The sequence below is a fragment of the Brachyistius frenatus genome, unplaced genomic scaffold (genome assembly GCF_029030835.1).
Source record: "Brachyistius frenatus isolate BFR_SWC_R1_liver_20210118 unplaced genomic scaffold, ASM2903083v1 Contig_23, whole genome shotgun sequence".
In the NCBI taxonomy this organism is placed as follows: domain Eukaryota; kingdom Metazoa; phylum Chordata; class Actinopteri; family Embiotocidae; genus Brachyistius; species Brachyistius frenatus.
This window is the reverse complement of record NW_027210622.1, coordinates 126,674-148,151: the sequence shown is the minus strand read 5'-3', so window position 1 is coordinate 148,151 and position 21,478 is coordinate 126,674. Positions and strand designations below refer to the sequence as shown.

Below are 21,478 nucleotides of genomic sequence, written 5' to 3'. Positions count from 1 at the left end.
CATGAACCAGAGGAAATATAAACCAGAGTGGGATAAAAAAAAAAAAATAAAGATCTGTCAAGAGCCTCTGTAATAACCCACTTAATATATATAGGTGTAATTTGTAATTGCCTACATAACTTGAAAATGTATTATGTCACTGTTACCTAGATTCTGCTCCAGAGCCCCTCGACTGGGAGTGATTACTCTCCAGGAAGAGGCAAAATAGAGGCAGAGGGAGGACACTGCTATCTCACTGATCACAGAGATAAAAAGAAAAGAGGAAAAAATGTTCAGCTTCGATTACAGTTATTTCACAGTAGAAATGCAGCACTGTTGCACGCTGCTTAAACAGCTGTCTGGGGAAGTGGGTATGTTTGCGTACGCAGTATCCGGGTTAAGACTTAGCCTTTTTAGATCATATTTTGGATATGACATTTACGTGGCACATTAAAAACTATTCCTGCTTGAACATTATTTTAACAGCATCCCAGTTTCTAGATGGAGATCCCTTTTTTACCGTGCTGTGTTTGTATTATTCAAGATAAGTTGTTCTCATGTATATCATCACTGTGTTTGTTTCTGCCTGCCTAAATGAGCAGACTCTGATTGACAAATAAAATGTAACGAGTGGATCAATATATTTTTTTAAGTTTTCCTAATGCAGCTCGGGCTGAGGAAGAATCTGCCGACATGGTAGACATCAATGTGAAACCCAGACAAGGTATTCACGTCACAGTATCTGAAGTTCTCACACGAAAGTAAGGGGTTATTCTAGGTTTCAGGAAAAAGACTCAAATCTGAATGCTGATACAAAAACCTGATTCATTAGCTGAAGCCAATAAAGAAGTTTCAAAATCTGCGGTGTCTCAAGTGGTCACACAAGGTAAACTCAAAAAGCAATTCATTGCCCAAAGATGTTAAAATGGCCAACTTTACAGTAGAAATAAACTTGCCAACAACGTGGTACAAAAAACAGTTTTGGTCTCTGAGTTTGTCACTATGCCAAAATGCTGGTAGTCGGTACCAACACCACCTGAAATCCACAATTCACGATACCAATTTTGATACCACAGCAATAAAATTAACCAATGCAATGAGTGTCTTTTAACTTGAATTTGTTTATTTGCGTGTTTTCTTTGTTTTCTTTTTTTCCTTGGGGGGGGGGGGGGGCACCTGTATCAGCAGGAGAGCTGCTAATGCTCGGTCCACGGCGGCTGTGCATGATCAGCAGCAGAGCTTTTAATTGATTCCTCGCCTCTGTCGGCAGATTCAGGTATTTTGACCTGATTTTCTAACGTCACCGAGGCTACACACATTTTTTTTTTTTAAATATAGTCAGTGATCATAACAGGAATATTTACATTTATAGAAAAAAATGTATCATCTCAATGCAAAATGTTGGGGGAGATTTGTAGGTCTGTGCATAGATGTGTTTAATGATTCAGCTCAGTTCTGTTTACATCTTGTCAAATGTGTACAGTATTATTGAGTCTTTCACAATTGAAGGGAGAAATCTGGCGACCTCTTATTTTAAAAAAAAAAAATCCCACATATCAGAGCTGCTACCGTGAAGAGGAGCAGGAATAGTTTGATAACTCTGTGGTTTGTTTGGCGGTCGAGTGAATGCCATATTAATATGAGGCAAAGTCCTCCCTTTGTAAAGTGTGCGCGTGAAGCAGATGTGCGTTACTGGCGGAGAAGGGCGGCTCCTCCTTGTTACTCACGTGATGCACACAACTCCTTAAGGCACCATGAAATCAAAGCTTTGTCTCTGCTCCACTGCTGTGGTGGTGATTTATGCATTTCTTCAAAACCTTCTTCTTCAGACACATAAACACTGGATACACTATAACACTCATCAAAACTGGACTTAAACACATCCACACGTACTCACGACATGAATGCAAAATGAGCGCAGGACTAACTGCGGGGTTAAAACAATGCAGCTGACTGTTGCTATGGCTCGAATAGTGATGAAGAGAAGAGGCGATGCGGCGGTGGTGAGCACAGACTCAGACAACAACAACAAAAAAAAGAAAAAAAGAAAAGACTTGTCTGTGTGTGTGGCACCTGGCTCCGAGATGGAAGGCAACCACGGCTGCCTCCATCCAGGCTGATAAACCAGAAGGGGCCCGATTGATTACAGGAATCGATGGAGGACAGTATTTGCTTTGACTTCCCGGCCTAATTAACACAAGTCATTATTCAGGTGCGGTGCAAAGAGGAGGAAGAGGAGCAGAGAGAGACGCCGCAGAGAGCTGCAGCTCCGGGCCACGCCTGTTCTCCTCTCTGACAGACGGCTTTCTATACCGGGCTGACTTGTCATTCACTCTCGTCTTTGTACTTAAGAGACGTCCGAGCCACGAACAGAGGAGGAAGCGAAAACAAATACAGGCGGATTCAGTAGTAACAAGTGCGCTTTGATATTTCCTCCACACACACACACATGTAGGTGAAATTCCACCCACACATGCTGCTAAAAATCAATCTCGGATAATGAAGGTGCAAAATCGTACAACGCTATATCCTGCACCTCCGCCTGCAGCTCCAGGCAAATTATATTCCTGTTACGTCACAGGAGTTTTAGGGAATTGAAAATTAACCATTTCCCAAGAAGAGGTGAACACACTCTTACAGCGTGAGCACTTCTGGGTTCAACTGCGTTGGGATTTGTGGATTCTGTGAGAAGTGAAACGCTCTGAACCTCCTCGAACTCACTCTTCTTCTCTACACTGAAGTATTTTAACACTGTGTGGGATTGATAAAACTATGTACCGTTTCACTGACTTCAATGATTTGTAGCTTTACAGAACAATATGCTGAAGAAAAAGCATTCTCTTTTCAAATAGTTCATCATATCCCAGTTTGTATGTGGCTAGTTAATCCATATTGAGCAGACTGATCATAAACAGACTGTGAGAGCGATGCTACAGTCTGTCGTGGCGTCATGTCATACTTAACAAACAGATAAACTGCCATTTCTGCATTTCTAAAAACAGCACTTCCGTTTTTTTGTCTGAGTGTTTACTTCCTCAAAGTCAGAGTCAAGCGAAGGCGAGCTCTAACTAGAAATCAAACCGAAATAGGAAACACATCAGTCTTCAGCTGAAGGGATGTCATGTGGAGGAATATTTGTGTGGGTGCAACGTGACCTTACATCAGGTTTCCCAGCCTCAACACGTAGAACAAGCTATGAAGGGAGCGAGAAAGATGTCTAACACCTTTTCCCTGCTTGTTTAGTTTTATGCAGAGTTTAATCTGATTTAACTGCTGCTGCCTTCATGTTATATGGGATGGGTGGCAAAGATGTTTACGACTTGCCAGTGTTCACATCATTGGGCATTTCAAGATGGCAGCTGCCAGTCTTCACACGTTATGAAGATTAAAGTCGCCTTAGGAGCTTCTTGTGTTGCACCAGGAGAACGGCTGGGATTTGTTTCGGTCCAAAAAGAGACCAAAACATAGAAACATCATACCAACGTTAACAAAACACAGAGACGTAAAGTACCTGGCAAGCTGTTTGCTAAAAACACTTCAAAAAACACTTCTTTATAGTATCGATGAGTCATTAAATATGCAAAAAGTCGTTAAAATATAGCTCGAAGAACATCAGTCTATTAATGGCCAGACGAAGTGAGTTTGATGTTGCACGAGCAGCGCAAACAACGGCCCTCGTTGGTCGAGTAATAGTCGAATAGTTCCCAGCAAATATCAAATAGTATTTTAGTTTCAAATGCCAATCCCTACTTCATAATAACCATTAATAAAGTGTTGAGTTAACACTAACGTGCTTGTTCAGTATAACACAATCATGATTAAATATCAGTGTTTATTTATCAATAAAGTTTGAGACGTTGATGATACTTCTGTTTAGTTTAGCATCAAACTGGACATAAATCTTTCCCAGTCATTAATTAGAGCACCGCTGATGCCACATGAACACAGCATTAGACACATAAATAAAGACAGTTTCTAATGTCCAGCCAGTTTGAGGGAGCGGCTGGGATTAACGTCTAGCACAAGAAATATTGACTGTTTGCATCGTTTAGAAATATGTGGTGAAATAATTTCCTTCACCACCTCTCTAATGAACATCTACGCTGTGCATCTGTATGCTCACTTTGATCCAGATACTCTCTGACTGCTGCTACCAAGTCAATACTCAGTAAAATACCATTCAGGAATCTCTTGAGCTTGTGTGGATTGGTTTGTGCATGTTAAAGCCTCCTGTTGTGCTTGGCTGACATGATGCTGCACTTCCTAAACAAAACAGAGGAAGGTTGTCACACTAGACTGAGAAGGGATTTAAGGGGGCATGATCTGACAGATCTTTATTCATTTTTTTTCTACCAAAAATAAAATGATACACAAATGGGTTTCCAGAACGTGACAAAGCCCAAAAAAATAGAAACAAAATAGAGGCCAAACCCAATACTTGCAGCCGAGGTTTATGTTAACGCAGAAAAACAACTGAATCATGAATCAATCCTCACACCCTGATTTCTTCCTCGCTGCTGCAGGACAGCGCAGTCCAACTGAGGCCTGTATTGATTAGGACACACAGGAAGGGTTCACAGCTCTATTAAAAAGAGAGCAGGCACAAGGCCTTTTACCCACGAAAACCACAGGGGAATGACGAGAGGACTAATAGCACAGAGTATCTATTATAGAGCAATCTCCTTACTGTGTAATTTGAGAGATGAAATAAAAAAATAAAAAAACACAAATGGAAAAAGCAAGAAGAAATAAAGATGGAGAAGAGGGAGGAAGGAACTAAGAGCTGCATGACACAGAACAGTGTACATTAGCAGGAGTGTAAAATAAAAAAAATTAAAAAAAAATAAAAAGCGAATAAAAAAAATTAAAAAATAAAGTCCCAAGGAGGAAGAGAATATAAGATGGAGACAGAGCTGGGATATGAAGGATGGGATGAAGGAGCGTCAAGAGAGTCAAGTCATGATGATGAAGAAATAGATGGGAAAACGTCAGGGGAGAAGATGGCCGGGGAGGGAGGAGGGCACGATGAGAGGTAGACAGGGTGTGACGGGGAGAAAATGAAGAGCAGCAGCGAAAGAGGTACAGAGGAGACAGCAGACTGCCCAACAAGTGGGAGATCGAGACGGATCCCAGGAGGGAGGCAGAGAGGGAGGAAACAAGAAAAGTAAGAGCCAGAAATAGACGACATCGCAGCAAACACTAGTGAGATAGAAAAGGAAGAGGTGGGAGGGGAGAGGAGAGGAGAGGAGAGGAGAGGAGAGGAGAGGAGAGGAGAGGAGAGGAGAGGAGAGGAGAGGAGAGGAGAGGAGAGGAGAGGAGAGGAGAGGAGAGGAGAGGAGAGGAGAGGAGAGGAGAGGAGAGGAGAGGAGAGGAGAGGAGAGGAGAGGAGGGGAGGGGAGGGGAGGGGAAGGGAGGGAAGAGGGCTGCTTGGATGGATACAGGCTCCAGCAGTCACTTCAGAGTCTAACTATTCCCATCTGTGTGTGTGTGTGAGTGTGTGCGTGCGTGCGTGCGTGCGTGCGTGCGTGCGTGCGTGCGCAGAGAGAGAAAGAGCAGATCAAATGTGATCCATTATCTCAGGAGCAGGACGTACATCCAGTCAGCACCACATTACGTCAACATTCTCCAACAATGTTCTGCTGGGACGCTGAGGGAGGTGAAGGAGGTGAAGAAGGTGGGAGTCACAGGATGAGTTAAGAGGTGGGCATGGATGAGTGGGGGAGGGGGAGAAACGAGGAGTCAGGGGAGGAGTGTTGAGAAGAAAATAGAAGAGATGGAGAGGATGGGACAGAGGATGGGGCGGGAGAGGAAGATGAGGGAGAGGATGGAGGGGGAGGTTGGAGGGGGAGTAAACTGGGGGAAAGGGGACAGCGAGGTTGAGGGAGGAGCAGATGAAGGAAGGGTTAAAAGGAGGGACTGTCATGTTGTTGCCTTGTCATACGAGCTGTATTGCAGATACGAGCCTCTGACATCATCACCCTCCTCGTGGTAATTACAAGCGGTACAAGTGGGAATTTATTGGCAGGCCTGGAGTCGTCCAACATTGTCACAGATGCGTGTTAATCAACACAGGCATCCAACACGGCAGTTACACAAACCACTACCGATTGTAACCATGGAACATTTTGTAGGTATTCAGCTACAGAATAACAATTCATTTTTATATATATTAAAAAAAAAAATTAAAAAAAAACATGAATACACCATAGAGGGGGGAGAGAGAGAGAGAGAGAGAGAGAGAGAGAGAGAGAGAGAGAGAGAGAGAGAGAGAGAGAAGGACAGAAGAAGAGGATCAATGAGGTAACAAGTCCACAGGGAGCCGGCAGGTTCACAGCTTGTCCCATTTCTCACAACAACATCGTCTCACTCTGAAAGCCTGACCCGAGAAGGGAGGCTAACTGCAACATGCATTTCATGTCCCCACCTCCTCCGAGGACATCTTCACCGCACGAGTGTCTTCATCACCTCCTGGACATCCTCTGTCATCCTGCTGCATTGTTTGATGACAAGGACACAGACACAGCAGCCTGTGAGGGGGTTTTGTGTGTGTGTGTGTGTGTTGTGTGTGTGTGTGTGGGGGGGGGGGCTGTGCGTGTGTGAGTGTGTGAGGGGGTTTTGTGCGTGTGTGTGTGGGGGGGGGTGTGTGTGTGTGTGTGTGTGTGTGTGTGTGTGTGTGTGTGTGTGTGTGTGTGTGTGTGTGTGTGTGTGTGTGTGTGTGTGTGTGTGTGTGTGTGTGTGTGTGTGTGTGTGTGTGAGGGGGTTTTGTGTGTGGTGTGTTTGTGTGGTGTGTGGTGTGTGTGGTGTGTGTGCGCGCGTACTGAGGGATCGCACAACATAAATAAGTCAACAGCGGTGCAACAATGTCACCTTTAATTTTAGCAACAAGCAACACCTTTCTGTTTTGACTAGAGGAGCAGAGGCAGCATTACTTGATATACGACAAAAGTCCTATAATGTACAATAATTTGATCAGTTTGTGTCACTTAGTATTAGTAGTCCGAATCAATGTTAATTAATTTCCTGACTCGGTCAAGACAGTGAAATCACTGCATCTTCTCAGGTGACGTCTTTCTAGCCAAACATGTTTTTTGTGATGATGACCGTGAGTCCAGAGCACCGCTGTCATTTACAATTAGTCACTCATTTGAAGAAAGTTTGCATTGCAGATTACTGCTGCTTCCAAGTGAAGATAAAGAAAAGGAAAGGAGTGCTGAACAGGAAGGTGAATATCCTCATAGTTATGAAGCATACAATAATCTATCAAATTATGATCATTTTAAGGCTCTGGTAAAACACTGGTTAAAGACACAAATAAAGAGCCCTATTCTGTGCTGCACAATGTTGCATTAGCTAAAGCAACCAACAGTACACTGATAAACTGCAATCACTGTTGTCTGTGACTCTCAAACAACGCTTAGATGTACGATGACCTGAGTGACTGAGGATGAGAAGTGAAATACACGTAGTTATTTGTGTACTTGAGGTTATTCAGAAGTTGATCAACGACCATCCATCGATAAAGAGGACTTTCTACTCATTTGGAACAACTACAGTGTTAGTAAAGTGATGTCTGTGACAAGTACGCAGGAAAGAGCATGAAGAGTAAATACAAAATTCCAGAAAGGTCCGACTACCGTCTCCACAGGTGTGAGAGTCAACTTGGTGTGTATAGTTTTGGTTATTCTGATGATTTCGAGCGCAGCTGTATTGAAACAGTAAGCAAAACAAACACAAAATTATTTTTAAAAAAAACGTTCTCAATTCAATCTAGACAGCAAGTCGGGTAAACAACATAATTTAAAGGTGACAATAATCATTTTAATACAGATGCTATGGAAATTAAAAAAAAACAATGTCTGGCAACAGACTGATGAATGTCGAATACCTGATGTTTTCATCCATTCAGAAACTAGAAAGTACATAAAGTAAAGCTGGACCCGTTTGTCTTAGACTAAATGTAGGTTTATGTCTTTTTAAAGTTCCTGCTGTCTAAGAACTCAGTATTCAGCCACAATTTCTAGCATAGAACATGAGGAGGACTGCAGGCATTAGAAATCAAGACTTTGACCGTTTTTAAGCTTGATGGTTTCCATGATCACAAAAGCTCCAACAATGATACTAAAGCTGCTTCTCTTCTTGTTAGAGGATGCGTGTCGTATCTCCGTGGCTGATGATAAAACCCGAGGCCCTGCGCCTCTCGTGGAGCTCAGATGTGCTCCAAACCATAACCGAGGCTCTGTGCTCCTGAGCACTGTTGGGCGTGCCTTCGCAACAGCCTCCTGTCCCAGATTACACCAACGTCTGCCAGCCTTCCTCGAGCACCTGCAACCATCTGAGCGAACAGCGCTGAAGGACGCACGCGCTCATCTGACGAGTGATAGTGCTGCAAATCTGGAGCAGGGGGAAACATTTAAGTGGCTGTTTTTGACTGTCAGCCACCACGTTGGCTTCAAAAGGCACCGCACCAGAGCCAAGATAGTCTAAATCCAATTCAACCGATATTTCTTTTCATTTCAGAAAAGCCCCTTATTATATAATCATTTCTGATTACGTGCCAAGCGCGAATCAGCAGCTAAAGCAAGCACACAAAGAACCTTTTGAGCATTTGCGAGAGAAAACTGTGCAGACTGAAGCAGACAGAATAAATGACTTAGGTGTTAAGTTCATTAGAGCGCAGACTAAATAAATAGAAATAGGTAATGTGATCACTATCATCTGCTCAGTGGGCAACCACTGTGACCACAGCACGTTGCTGAAGGCCGTTTCAAACCAGATGATAACTGTAATTTATAAACTAATCATGGGGAGAATTTATGAGCAGAGATGCAGAGCGACGAGATGAACGCTTATCGTGCTCACACTACCGTTTCTCAAAGAAGCTTCAGTTTGTTCCTTAAAATATTGTTTTAAGTGCAACGCAAAAACGTTGGTTTACAAAAGCAGACGCTTCAAACTGCATGCCTCGGCCTGTTTGGCAGAAGAACCAGTCATTCTATAAAAAAAAAATTAAAAAATAAAAAGTTTGGCCTTGTGTTTTAAAAGCATTTTAGCAGAAAGTCGATCTCTCTCCAAAGTGCTCAGCAGCCTTGCAGCTAAAAGGCCTTTTTGGGAGCCGAGGCCTGGACGGTAATGAAAACAATTCATGTGATCGTGATAGCTGAAGAGATAAAAAGAGATATTTCTATTGTGCCGGTTGGCAGGGGTGTGACCAGACTTCTGGGTGGAGGGGTGCATGGAGGGCTGGATGGGGGCAGGGGGCAGGTTGACAGATGGGAGTCACCCTGCGGTCAGGGCGTGCAGCACCTGCAGTCCTCTGCCTCCTCCCACCCCTTCAGCTTTTAATCAATTTTTAGAGTCTACCATATATTAACGTTAAACCTAAAAAAAATCAGGAAACAGACCATGTTTTCCCATCTGCTGCTACAAAAAGCAATAAAATGTAGTTCACAAAAAACTGAAAATAAAATCAAGCAAAGAGATAATGACATTATCGTTCCATGATAAGGTTACAGGGCGGAGGCTGGGAACCATACAACTGGGAGTATAACACTTGTGCTACCAGGGTCATTTTAAAGTCTTCTCAGTGATATGCCACTCAAACAGACATACACGTACGTCATCCTGTTGCTCCCACAGAAAGCTTCCCTTGCTGCGCAGGTGGTGTCTTTAAACCGAAAATTCTAAAAAACTACCGGCACCATAAAAGGCAAAGATAAAAGCAGTGAAACCCCAGGAGTCTCCCTGCTCCCTTCACAGAGCACCACACTCACGGGGCTTTTATTTATGCGCCCTGCTATACTCAACCGTCCGTGACTTCCTGGTTCAGTTGTAACTTAATGACTGCAGTGTAAAATAAGCTATAAAAACATAATGGTTATATTTCATATGTCACTGTCGGGTCAAGCACTTACATGCAGCCAAGTGGAATTTATTAATGGCAGATTACATCAGTCTGATTTGCATTCAGGGCCGAGTGAGTCTTGATGGATGCATAATGCTGTGAACTAGAGGGCGTTGTGACAGGGCAGAGGGAAAAATCAGGGTTTCACGCTCGGAAGCAGAAAGCAGAAGACGCTGAGAATCTAAAGCGGCTCCAAGAGCAGAAAGTGGGATGATACCATTTCAAGAGGTAAAAGCCAGCACATTAACATAACAGCCATCTGGTACCAAAATGTCTGCCTGTCTCATCACCAGTCAAAGATTTTCATTTTAATCTTTTTCCTTGTGCTTTGGAGATTAGGACAATTTTCCATCGGTGTTCAATATTTGCTCTCCAAGTTGCTCTTCCCATCTTTTCCCCCTAAATACTGCTGCTTCCTTCACGTCCTCACTTTTTCCTCTACTTTCATCACGTCTCTGTCTGCACTGCAGTCAGCAGTCAGCAGCAGTCAGTCCGCCTGCAACCTCCCTGTCATCTCATTATTAGCACTTCAGCCTCCTCCCCCGCCTCCTCCTTCTGCAACCCCCACTGTCACAAAGGCTACCGTTTCCAGGGCGGAGGCAGTGGTTTGGCCTCAGCTCATGTCGAATCCCCCCCTCCCCACACACACACACACACACATCAGAGGACATGCACCTTTAATTAAGGCATGGACAGCACAGCAGACAACACTTACTGGAGTCACTAAACTTCTGGGAGTCTCATCAAGTGTAGCGCCACCCAGACAGCCGCTGCACAGCTGCTCCCTTCGGTGCTCCCCACTGATGGCGACATGCCGCAGAGCACTTCTGTCCTTGGACGCAAGTTTTAAGGTTGTACTGCCGAGACAGGTCTCTGTGTGCTTGGGAATGCTGACAGAGGTGACTCAAGGTGGACCATCACAATTTGTTTCTGATGTTCTCAAAGTAAAGTAGAAGCACTGATTCAAATGGAAAATTCATGACAAAAATCAGCTGTTCAGACAAACTCACTGAAGATAAAACGAACTGGGTGACATGGGCAAGGTCAAATTTTACAATGTCTTGGAACAAATATGTCAGTATCACCACAATACTGTTGGGATGAGTATTGGTGCTTTCATGAAATACTTACAAGGGATGGGATATGATTTTTTTAATATTCAAATAGCCATTAAAGTATCTAAATCATTTAATGTGACTATCGTTCTTCCTTATTTTTTACCAGCGCCTGCTTGTAATGTGTTACTGTTATCAGAAGGTGGCAGTAATGCACCTGAAAGCTGTTGGCAAGCCGCAATTAAACAACATGACAAGAAAAACATGTTGCTATCAGACTCATGGAAGTAAAACTTTGCAAGCTTTGAGATTAGACGCTGAAGTACGTACAAGAGAAACATGCAAAGACGACAACCAAATTCAAAAAGTTCTTAGAAACTCCTTCAGAACTCCCTGGAGTGCAAAGTTTGCAGGTAAAGTAATAAAAATTGCCAGAAATTTGCAAATAGTATTTTTGCTTGAAATGCCCATCTCTAATGTATAGATATTTTGGATGAATAATCATCTGTAACGTGGATCTAATGTTTAAATTAATCAAAGCTAAAAATGCACCAGCTTGAACAGTCTGGTAAGTTAAAAAAAAATGACATCAGTTTACTGTAATGCAGCTTTTAAACCAGGAAAAGATCATTATGAATATCACAGAATTATGAAAGCCATAATCTAAGATGGTCACAATGTTGATATGTCAATGTATTGCCCAGTCCGAAAAAGGAATCTAAAACACACAAAAAAAAAATCACAAGCCCAAAGATATATAGAAGCGGATACCATGGCAACCAAAATCCTGCAACGGGCAGAAGTGCAGAAAATCTTTCGCTACACATGCTGCATGTTAAGAACACTTCTTAATACCTCCACAGGAGCACACAGTCCCAGCACATAAATTTAACAGGCCACAATGTCAAGATGCAATTCATCAACACCGCTGTTCGCCTCGTCTGATGTTTAATCGACCTGGAGACAAACCAGGTGTACCCGCCTAAATGCTGAAATCACAAAGAAAGACGAGTAAAAGACATTGCAGCTTAATTGATTCATGTCTTCTGTCTTTTCTGAGAAAATGGAAGAAATCAGGGTCAGTTGAGAAATAGATCTTCCAGTATCTTGTTTTAAGGTCAGTGAGGAAAATAATCATATTATTCCACAATCAATGACATCACGGAGGCAGTGATGTCCTTGTGTCCTTACAGGATTAGACTGTGTCCATTTCCTTCATATTAAAAGAGGTAGGAAGCTTCAGGTGTACTGAGCCTCTTGCCTCGGGTGCCACTGCAGCAAAGAAGTATCATTTAAGGTGACCAAATACCCAACAATCACCAACTACACCACCCAGTATCACACAATAATACTGTAAACTGCAGTATATGTCCTACACAGTAGATACTGTGCATGCTCATTATGCTGATAAAACTAAAGGGAATCACTGTGCTCGTTCAGGCCCGCTATCTAACTGCTCTGAAGCCTTGCAGGCATTGAAATAAGTCAGCCATGTTCCTGACTGACTCGCTACCAAAGCAGAAGTGAAAGTGGAGGCAGTGTAGCCGACAACAACTGAGGCCGTTCATACCTGCACTGAGATGCATATCTAAACCCCATCTCTTCCTTTGGGGAAAACTATTAAGATTTCATAGGGTGAAAAGAAATGTGATGTTAGAGTGAAGTAGAGAGCTGCAGACGTGCTCCCATTTCAACAGGACTAGTGTAACTCAGGCTTCAGGAGAAGGATTCTTCTTGTGCCATTTACATCACTGATACGAGCACGTCAGAGCAAATTACTATGCATCATATCTAATAAATTACACCTAAAATACACTTAATTTGTGCAAAATTGAGCGTGGGAGTGGTTTTGCAGTTTTTTTCTCTACGCCTTTACAATACAGACGTTTGCTTTGTTGAACCACTGAAACCACTGAACGACACTAATAGTTTTTCTTACAGTAAATTAGTTTGAATGTTGGACACAGCAATATAAGTCAAATCCTCATTTTACGTGTACTTAATTTTATGAGATGAGGGTCATGTGATACTGTCATGTGTAATCAAAACTTTTATGCCACTGTACTGAACTGTGTGAGTTGCTTACAATAAAGGTTTACGAGGATTATATAATGCAATAATTTAATAATGAGTCTACCCTCACTGATATATTCTAATTGGGGTGGACAGAACTGCTACAGGAGAGAGCAAAGCCAGTGTGGCAGCACGGTACTTAAAAGGCCACTGTTGCAAAAAGGTTTTCAAAATACAAAAAACACGTCTCACTGAAATTATTATATTAACAAAACACTTTCACTTGTTTACACAGGAAATTAAGGAGCTGCTCGTTAAATGACTTTATTAATTTGGAGCTCCTTCCTGAATTATAAATCTGACAACACATTTGGAAACACTGAAGCCCAATTTAATAATGAGTCTACCCTCACTGATATATTCTAATTGGATATATTCTAATTGGGGGTGTGTTGCTGTCTGTCCCCAGCACCGCCCATCTCAAACCAAAGAAGGTGTGTCCCGGTTGCTAGCTGTCCCACTGGCAGTCGTGTTTTTAGGCTGTCTGCAAAACTCTGATAAACATATTCATCAGCCACAGTTGGTCACACGTCCTTTGAATCAGCTCGCCCTGAAATAATACCAGTAGTTTGACAGTGCAGCATCATACATGCCAAATCGTCATTAAACTGGATACTTCTGTTTATTGTCACACTGTTTTCAGCTAAACTAATGCACAGTCCAGGTTTTTGTCCAGAGGAAAAATAGGAATATGAATCCAGGTGCAACTGAACAGCTCAACTTTCACAATGAAGCAACAAGGAAACTAAAAATACTTTGGACAAATCATCTTGGATGTTGAAACTAACGGCTGCTGCTCTGTTCTGGACTCCTATTTTGCTGTGAAACGCAAGTCTTATGAAGCCAAAGAGTAAAGCTGACAAGTGTGCCCAATTTTAAGCATCTGCTCTCCCTCCACTGATTGCTCCTGGGAGAGGACGGTTTTCCTGAGCTGCAGCCTGCAAAATAAATAGAAGTCACAACTGCGTCCAAAAATCATCTTGAAGATGGGCAACTTTGCATACTGCAGGAAGTGGTCGTGAATTATTGATTAGAATCTAAACCCATTATGCTCTGAGGATATATGAAGAAGCTTGTTGAAAAAGGACAAGTAGTGCACGCAGACAAGAAAACGACAAACCACTGCAAACGAACATTACAATACGACAAAATGAAATCCATACAGGGGCACATTAACACGCACTAGATCCTCTGGGGACACGACATTAAGCGCTCCACGTGGTGTGTAGACATCAGTGTCATTGTTCAGGGGACGTGATGCTCAACCTTTGTTCTGACAGAGGCTGAATGACACTCAGACCAGAACTTTACTCATTGAGCTCAAAAGACAAAGCAAATCAACACTGAAAGGCTTCTTCTGGTCGCTTCCTGTGTCTCTAAAGGGAGTTTGTGTGAGCTTGTTCCAGAGCTGTCCTCCTTTAAACCCTGTGACCCCCTTTTCCACAAAGCCCAAGAGAAATCCAGAGAAGCCCTGGAGAATGTACACAACAGCAGGTTTCCCATTTCTTTACAAGTGACAATTAAATACATTATCCATCCATCATCTACACCCGCTTTATCCTGAACAGGGTCACGGGGTGTGTGTGTGTGTGGGGGGGGGGGGGCTGGAGCCTATCCCAGCTCACTTTGGGGCGAAGGCGGGGTTCACCCTGGACAGGTCGCCAGTCCATCACAGGGCCAACACAGAGAAACAAAAACCATTCACGCTCTCGTTCACAGGGCAATTTGTAGAATCGTCAATTGACCCGAGATGTATGTTTTTGGATGGTGGGAAGAAGCCGGAGTAGCCGGACAGAACCAACGCAGGCGCAGGGACAACCCAGAACCTTTTCGCTGTGAGGCGACAGCGCTAACCACTGCACCGCCTTAGATACATTATTCAGTTGTAAAAAAATAATAATAATCATAATAATCAAGTGGAACTTCACAATAAAAGACCAGAGGACAACATGTACATACGACCTGTGTGTCCAACAGGAAGAAAGCATGACGACGGTGTCTTTAACCAGCATTCATGGTGAAATGTTGACGCTGCACTTTACACACGTTTAATTATTTATGCCTTTCATGTTCTATCGATTAAATCAAAGACACAAAACTAGCAATGAAGAGTGCACGACCAGAATTAAAGGTGGCTGAAGCCAGAACCAAGATACGGGTTAACTTAGTAACTGTCTGTACATCATATTGCTGAGTAAATGAATTACATTACGTCTGTGGTTCACACCCTCACAGTCACCAATAAAACTCAGCCATCTGGAGGATTGAATTAATCAAACTCAAATTGGTATAACGATGGCTGGTTGTGTTTTATTTGGACTCTTAAGTATTTGTATATTCCAACACTTGACACGTTTCCCTTCAGACTTTTTTTTTTTTTTTTAAAGAAATTATGCCCAATAGTCTCTGGTTTAACCTCAGCAGTTATGAATATAAATCCAAAATCAGTTGCAGCCCCGGAAAATATAAAATAATGACAACTCCCGTGTTAGCCGTCTGTCCGGCACCGTCAGTCACTGTGACATCTTCCAGGCAGGTTTATTTCAGATCTCATTATTCAAACAACCATAATGGTCCCTCTATCGCGTGGACTCGGACCAGGTCACACCCAGCTGGGGAACAACAGAGCCAAAGATGAGCTCATCAATAAGTGTGAGGTTGCGAGCAGGAACCCGCACCTGCCAGAACACCCAGCGGGGCTGCTCCCCGGGCCGGGAGGTCGTGTATGTTTGGTGGAACAGCCGCCGTGTGGACGCGGTCAGGTGGGACAACCCTGTTCAGGCTGCCGGGACCAGCTGAGCGGCATGAGGCTACGAGCTACACTGCTAACTAGCATGTGTGCATCGGTGCTAGCCAATTAGTCCGCTATGTTGTCCGTTTCAGGCGGATGGATCAGAAGAACCTGGACAACCAGTCCGGGATCAAACCCACAACGGGCGCCTGCAAATACGGGCAGTCGTATCCTCGTGTCAGCCCGAGACAACCAGCCAGAGTCGGTGTAAACACTGAACACGTTAGCGTGTGTGTGTGTGTGTGTGTGTGTGTGTGGTACCTTTGTCTCCCTGATGTCCTGCTTGCCTCCTTCAGGGTACCACTGGACGCGGACAAATCCCCTTCCGAGAGGCCGACTCGAGGTCTCCACGGCGCTCTCGGTGTCAGAACCGCACGGGACTCGTCCTCCTCCTCCTCCTCCTCCCCCTCCGCCGCCGCCACCTCCTTCTCCTTCTCCGCCGCCGCCTCTCCCTCCGCCATCGTCGAGGTCCGAGTCGGAGTTAAATTCCTCCTCGCCGTGGATCATCCGCACGAGGCCGAACCGGACTGAGCCGCGATACCGTCCGGAGACCAGGTCGTGGGAGAAGAGCAGCCGCTGGGAGCCGTCCGCCGTGGGGGAGAGAGCCATTGATGGAGGCTCCGAGCCCGGGCTGGCGGCGGGAGAGAGGCCCAGTGTCGGTGATGCCGCCGTCGCTGCTGCGGCCGCCGCATCCGATGCTACGGGCTCCGCCATCGCTGCTGTTGTCAGGGAGTGATGCTGGAGCGCGAGGATGACGGTGGAACGAAAAAAAAGCTGTAACCTGGAAGCAGCGGAGTGCACGTGGTTACGTAGCGACGGAGGGCGACGTAACTAGCGCGGGGGGAGAGCGTCATCACGCAGTACCTTCTGTCACCACTGAGAGGCGCCGTGAGTCACAACTGGTAACCACAGACATAATAATAATAACCACTGGGAGACCACAGACGATAGCCTATAAAAATATATCATAGCTGAATTTAATTAATTGTATTTTATTCGAAATCTATGCATTTCATTTAACTAATATTTTATAATTGCTAAATATTCGTTTTGTATTTATTTTATTGTTATAGGTCGATTTTCCAATAATGACGAAAAACAACTGAACAGCTGTGTGTGTGTGTGTGTGTGTGTGTGTGTGTGTGTGTGTGTGTGTGTGTGTGTGTGTGTGTGTGTGTGTGTGTGGGTGGGTGGAGGAGGAGGGAATTAACCTGAAACTCTGTTTTCAGGTTAATTTATGCTCAGTTTTCCCCTGCCTTAAAGAATATTTAATTTTAGCTACCCTTCATTCATCCACATGTTTTTAAGAAAAGCAATTAAAATAAATGCTAATTATTAAGACACTGGGGGCACTGTAACTGCTACTTATCTGGGGGTCTAATTCCTGAAAAGATTAAATGGTTTGCCTCCAATGGAATGAGTAGATTAATATTCATGAATGAAACAGTGTCTCTTGTTGAGATAAATTTTGTAGTTTTGTTCAATTTACTCTAAAGGTCTTCAACATGGGGACATGACTGTGTTAGAGTCACTGAGTACACATGGCATCTCAAGCTATTTTAATTCTCTGTGTATACTGTATAGGGATTTTTGCTAAATGGAATGTATAGCGAAATTAATTACATTGCCCCTGAATTTGTGGAATCAGGAGGTCACATCATCGTTTATATTATCTGATTAATAGATATATGAACGTTTGAATACAATGTAATTGCTTAATCCCTAATGATACATTTAATGTTAATATCAATCACTATGACTGGTTAAATGAAGATGTAGAAGGGCAAATGCACAACTTTGAATCTCTGTGACTGTGGATTTTACCTAAACACTTTTTAAATTGTCTTTAGGCTTGTTTTGTCACTTTATTATGTTTTGAATAAAGACATGTTGTTTGGCTGTAATATATATGAGCAAAATGCATTTTTTTTTTAAGGCAACTGATGAAACTTGTTATTAGTCCTGACAAAAGCCTTCATCCCAATAATATTGTAAACCTTTTCACATTTGATAATAGAAGAATTGTAGATCATTGTTTAGCTGCTCCTCAAAAGAAACATTTAATTCTCCTGCGTTTGTGTCAGATTATACCTGCGTATGCATGTTGTGAGAAATAAAGTCCGTTTGGAGAGGTCAACACCTTGAAATTCTCCACGGATCTTATTTAACCCTGAAGAGTTCACAAACAAACTCCTACACATTCTGTAATCCTCTTACAGATCTGGAAAAAATAAAGAGTGGAAAAACTGTGAACCTTACTTAAAGGGACAATGGACAGCCATTAAGTATCCTTAAGAGAGATCACGTGAAAAGTGGTAAATCGATTCCTTAAATAGCCCATAAAGCAACAACAGAGAGACAACGTTAACTTGCTGTAACGTTATAATAGGTAACCAGGATAGCTCCAACCTTTCTATATAGTTATATCTGCAAAGTTACTACACTTTATTGAACGTTATACCTGACATTACTCTTGACAACAGGTCGCTGGTATGTTGGTAAGCTATAATTCCAACACATGATCTGTCAAATCCAAACCCCTGATCTATCTATTTACCACAGGAAAATAATGCAAACATTTGTCCACAGTTGGTTGGCTCTGGTTAATCCAGAATGAATGACATTTTTTTTTTACGTGACGTGGATAATTCTCAACACACGGATATCCCTCCTGGCCCCTACTAAGTATGTTTATTGTTCAATTTACTCACAGGGAGTGGAGGGTTTTATCATCTAGCTCACTTAAGGATTATAAACAACCAGCTGGTTTATAAGCGCTCCGGTATAAATACTGAAGGTGCGCCACTCTCAGCTCAGTCTTCACGCACACTCGCGGAGTCCTGTTGCTGCACCGATCAGACTTTTGGGGAAGCTCGTGTCAAAGGAAAGACAACGAGTCAGAGAGGAAAGCCTGAGCACTCTATCGTTTGCTTTACTCTAAAACTTTCTGGGAAAAACGATGTCAGTGATGAGCGCAGTGCCGTTCATGAAGCCGCTCCACATGCGCTCTCCAGTGTCGCAGGGCCGCCGCCACACGCTGCCTGCCAGCGAGTTCCGCTCCCTCAGCCCAGAAGACGCCATCAGCGTGTTCGAGATCGAGAGAGAAGGTAAGCAAACTCTTTAAATGTACTTTATTAAGCACTTGCCACGGCGGTCATACTTTTTTCAGAGCATGTGTTCTCTGTCCTGTTACGCACACAAGAAAGTTGTCCTTTACAGGAAAAACAAGGGAATTCATGTGGTTTAACGCAGCCTCCACACACTTATAATAAGTATATGGACTAAATAAAATGTATTATTCACACAAGATACATTTACAGATTTTCTTTTCTTTTTTTTTTCAGTGGCCCTACCTTATATTTATCGAAGTTCAGTACAAACTTGAACTAACAGTGATTTAATTATTTTTAAAGGTACCTCTCCCTTCATAACATCTCCAGCTGTAATTCCTATCCTTCTTCACATTTAGGCTGTCTGGTAGTCAGTGCAGTGGGGAACTTTACGCGCCCTGTACCGATGTGTTATTGGTCGTGGTCACCCTGACTGTCTTCCTCCTCCTCTCCTTCCCACAGCGTTCATCTCGGTATCTGGTGAATGTCCTCTCCACCTGGATGAGGTACGTCACTTCCTCACCTCGTGTCCTGAGCTATCTCTTGGCTGGTTTGAGGAGGGACGGCTGGTGGCTTTCATCATCGGCTCACTGTGGGACCAGGAGAGGATTACCTTGGTAAGACAGGCAGCAAGACACTTAGGTAGTGACTTATACCTGCAGCTGACTGGGGAGAAAAATAAAAATGCAAGACAAGTTTCAAGACAGACTAACAGACATAAATATTTATGGTAGCATGTGTTCAGAAATTCAAACAGATTCATCTAAATCTCTAATTCAAATACCAATTGAATTGCACTCCAGAGAGATCCAGAATAATCATGAGGTTTACTCCTGCGGTATTAATTTTAAGCAGCAAATGTGCAGGCCAATGTGAAGGATTCTCAGAGAACAACGTGTTGGACAAAATAAGAATATACGGAGGTCAGAAGTCACAATATGTCAGATTAAAATTCAGCTAATTTTCTGATGTGGCCGGAGGATCTCTCTTATGAGCCCAAATCACAGTTCCACAAGAAAATGAGCTGTTATTCTCACTGATGGAGACACATTCACTTTGGTTTCTGTTTTCCAAATGTGATTCTGGGCTTGACTGACCAGAGGAAGTGATGAGAGTTTAAAGTTGATCAGAGGTCATTGTGGACACAAGTGATGCAGAATGGCAACAAAATGCAGGGGAATAACTGGTCTAACACAAGAAGAATCACAAAGACAACCTACTCAACAATGTTAGCAGCAACTATTGAATTGAGCTTTTATCTTGTAAGAGGACGAATGTCTGCCAAACAGCAGAGATGAATGACTTGTAACTTCAAGAACTTGACTTAAAATCAGTTTTGAGGTATTTTACCTGCTGTTTCTACTTGGAGTGTAATATTACACTTTTTAAAGCACTTATTTTATAGCTATAGTTAATATTTATTAACATTCATAAACAAAACTTAGCATCAGTTAATAGAATAGATCACCATAGACCACACTATTCAGTAGATCATAAAATATTGGCTGAATATTGACAGAAGTTCTTCACATCACCAGAGTTTGCATCACTAATGAGAACTTAAAGTGTCTGTTCTGCTGCAGAATGACTACATTTACTTTAATGATATTTTGTTTATGATACCTTTGTTCCTTTAAGGAATATTTTGAACGCAGAATTTATTGTTATTTCATTTTTTTTTTTTATTGCTGTACTTCTACCTAAAGCACTTGGCCTTCTTGTTGCAGAAGCCCAACAGGCCGCTCAACAACAAAGCACTGACTTGTTCTTACAGCTGTCCTCTCACTCTCTGCCCTCCAGGATGCCCTGACTCTGCACAAGCCTCATGGCACCACCGTCCACATCCATGTCCTAGCTGTCCACCGGACCTTCCGCCAGCAGGGGAAAGGCTCCATCCTGATGTGGCGCTACCTGCAGTACCTCCGCTGCCTGCCCTACGTCCGCCGCGCCGTGCTCATGTGTGAGGACTTCCTTGTTCCCTTCTACCAGAAGTCAGGTTTTAAAGTGCAGGGCCCCAGCGAGATCACGGTGGGGCCCCTTACCTTCACCGATATGTTATTCCCAGTCAGGGGCCACGCCTTCATGCGTCGCAACAGCGGTTGTTGAAGACGGCAGGACTTGATGTGGATTGTCCCGGGATATCAGAGGAGGTGGGACCCTCCGTCTGAAACAGAGAAGAGGACATGTGAGCAGTTTTTTTTTAACATGAGCAATCAGTGCAGTGATTGTGTTTGTAATCATCACTGCGAGTGTTCAGCAGGCAGAGATGTGAAATCTTACTGCGAGTCTGCAAAGAGTTGAAAACAAAGAACTGCTGTCCAGCTGCCAACAGCAGCTGTGTGGAAAAGAGGTTTGAGACTAAAAGGATGTGTTGATTTGTCTCTTAGTTTACCAGTAATATCAAATCCAAATCATTAGCTTTTAAGAGTGTAATCACTAATTAAAATTTTGTCTTTTTGTCTAAAGCTATTTTAATTTACTATTTTGATAAATGCTGGACATTTATGAATCTTAATTCCAATAGAAAGCAGCTGCCTTCCATCTTTCTTGTCCTGTTTTTTTTTAATAT

The 21,478-nt window shown here is 43.1% G+C and overlaps 2 protein-coding genes across 3 annotated transcripts in view; one reads left to right on the top strand and one right to left on the bottom strand.

The window, feature by feature from the left end:
* The window catches only part of ube2o (ubiquitin-conjugating enzyme E2O), a 39,484-nt gene extending 22,898 nt beyond the window's left edge, over nucleotides 1–16,586 (bottom strand). For both annotated transcript variants that reach the window (XM_069697192.1, XM_069697191.1), the window contains exon 1: nucleotides 16,061–16,586. In XM_069697192.1, the coding sequence (XP_069553293.1) occupies nucleotides 16,061–16,513 (453 nt within the window). In that variant the 5' untranslated portion in view covers nucleotides 16,514–16,586. The remainder of the gene's footprint in view (nucleotides 1–16,060) is intronic.
* Nucleotides 16,587–18,758: 2,172 nt separating this feature from the next.
* Nucleotides 18,759–21,086, top strand: aanat1 (arylalkylamine N-acetyltransferase 1). Its single transcript, XM_069697124.1, has 3 exons — nucleotides 18,759–18,906; nucleotides 19,372–19,526; nucleotides 20,710–21,086. The coding sequence occupies exons 1-3, from the start codon at nucleotides 18,759–18,761 to the stop codon at nucleotides 21,013–21,015; spliced, it is 609 nt and encodes a 202-aa protein (XP_069553225.1). The 3' UTR covers nucleotides 21,016–21,086.
* The last annotated feature ends 392 nt before the right edge of the window (nucleotides 21,087–21,478 follow it).

What these genes read in the sequence shown, in the direction of transcription:
- aanat1 (XM_069697124.1), top strand. Translation starts at nt 18,759, where the DNA reads ATGTCAGTGATGAGCGCAGTGCCGTTCATGAAGCCGCTCCACATGCGC. An exon ending in GTTCGAGATCGAGAGAGAAG is followed by an intron (nt 18,907 to 19,371) that starts GTAAGCAAACTC and finishes TCCTTCCCACAG; the next exon opens with CGTTCATCTCGGTATCTGGT. An exon ending in ACCAGGAGAGGATTACCTTG is followed by an intron (nt 19,527 to 20,709) that starts GTAAGACAGGCA and finishes TCTGCCCTCCAG; the next exon opens with GATGCCCTGACTCTGCACAA.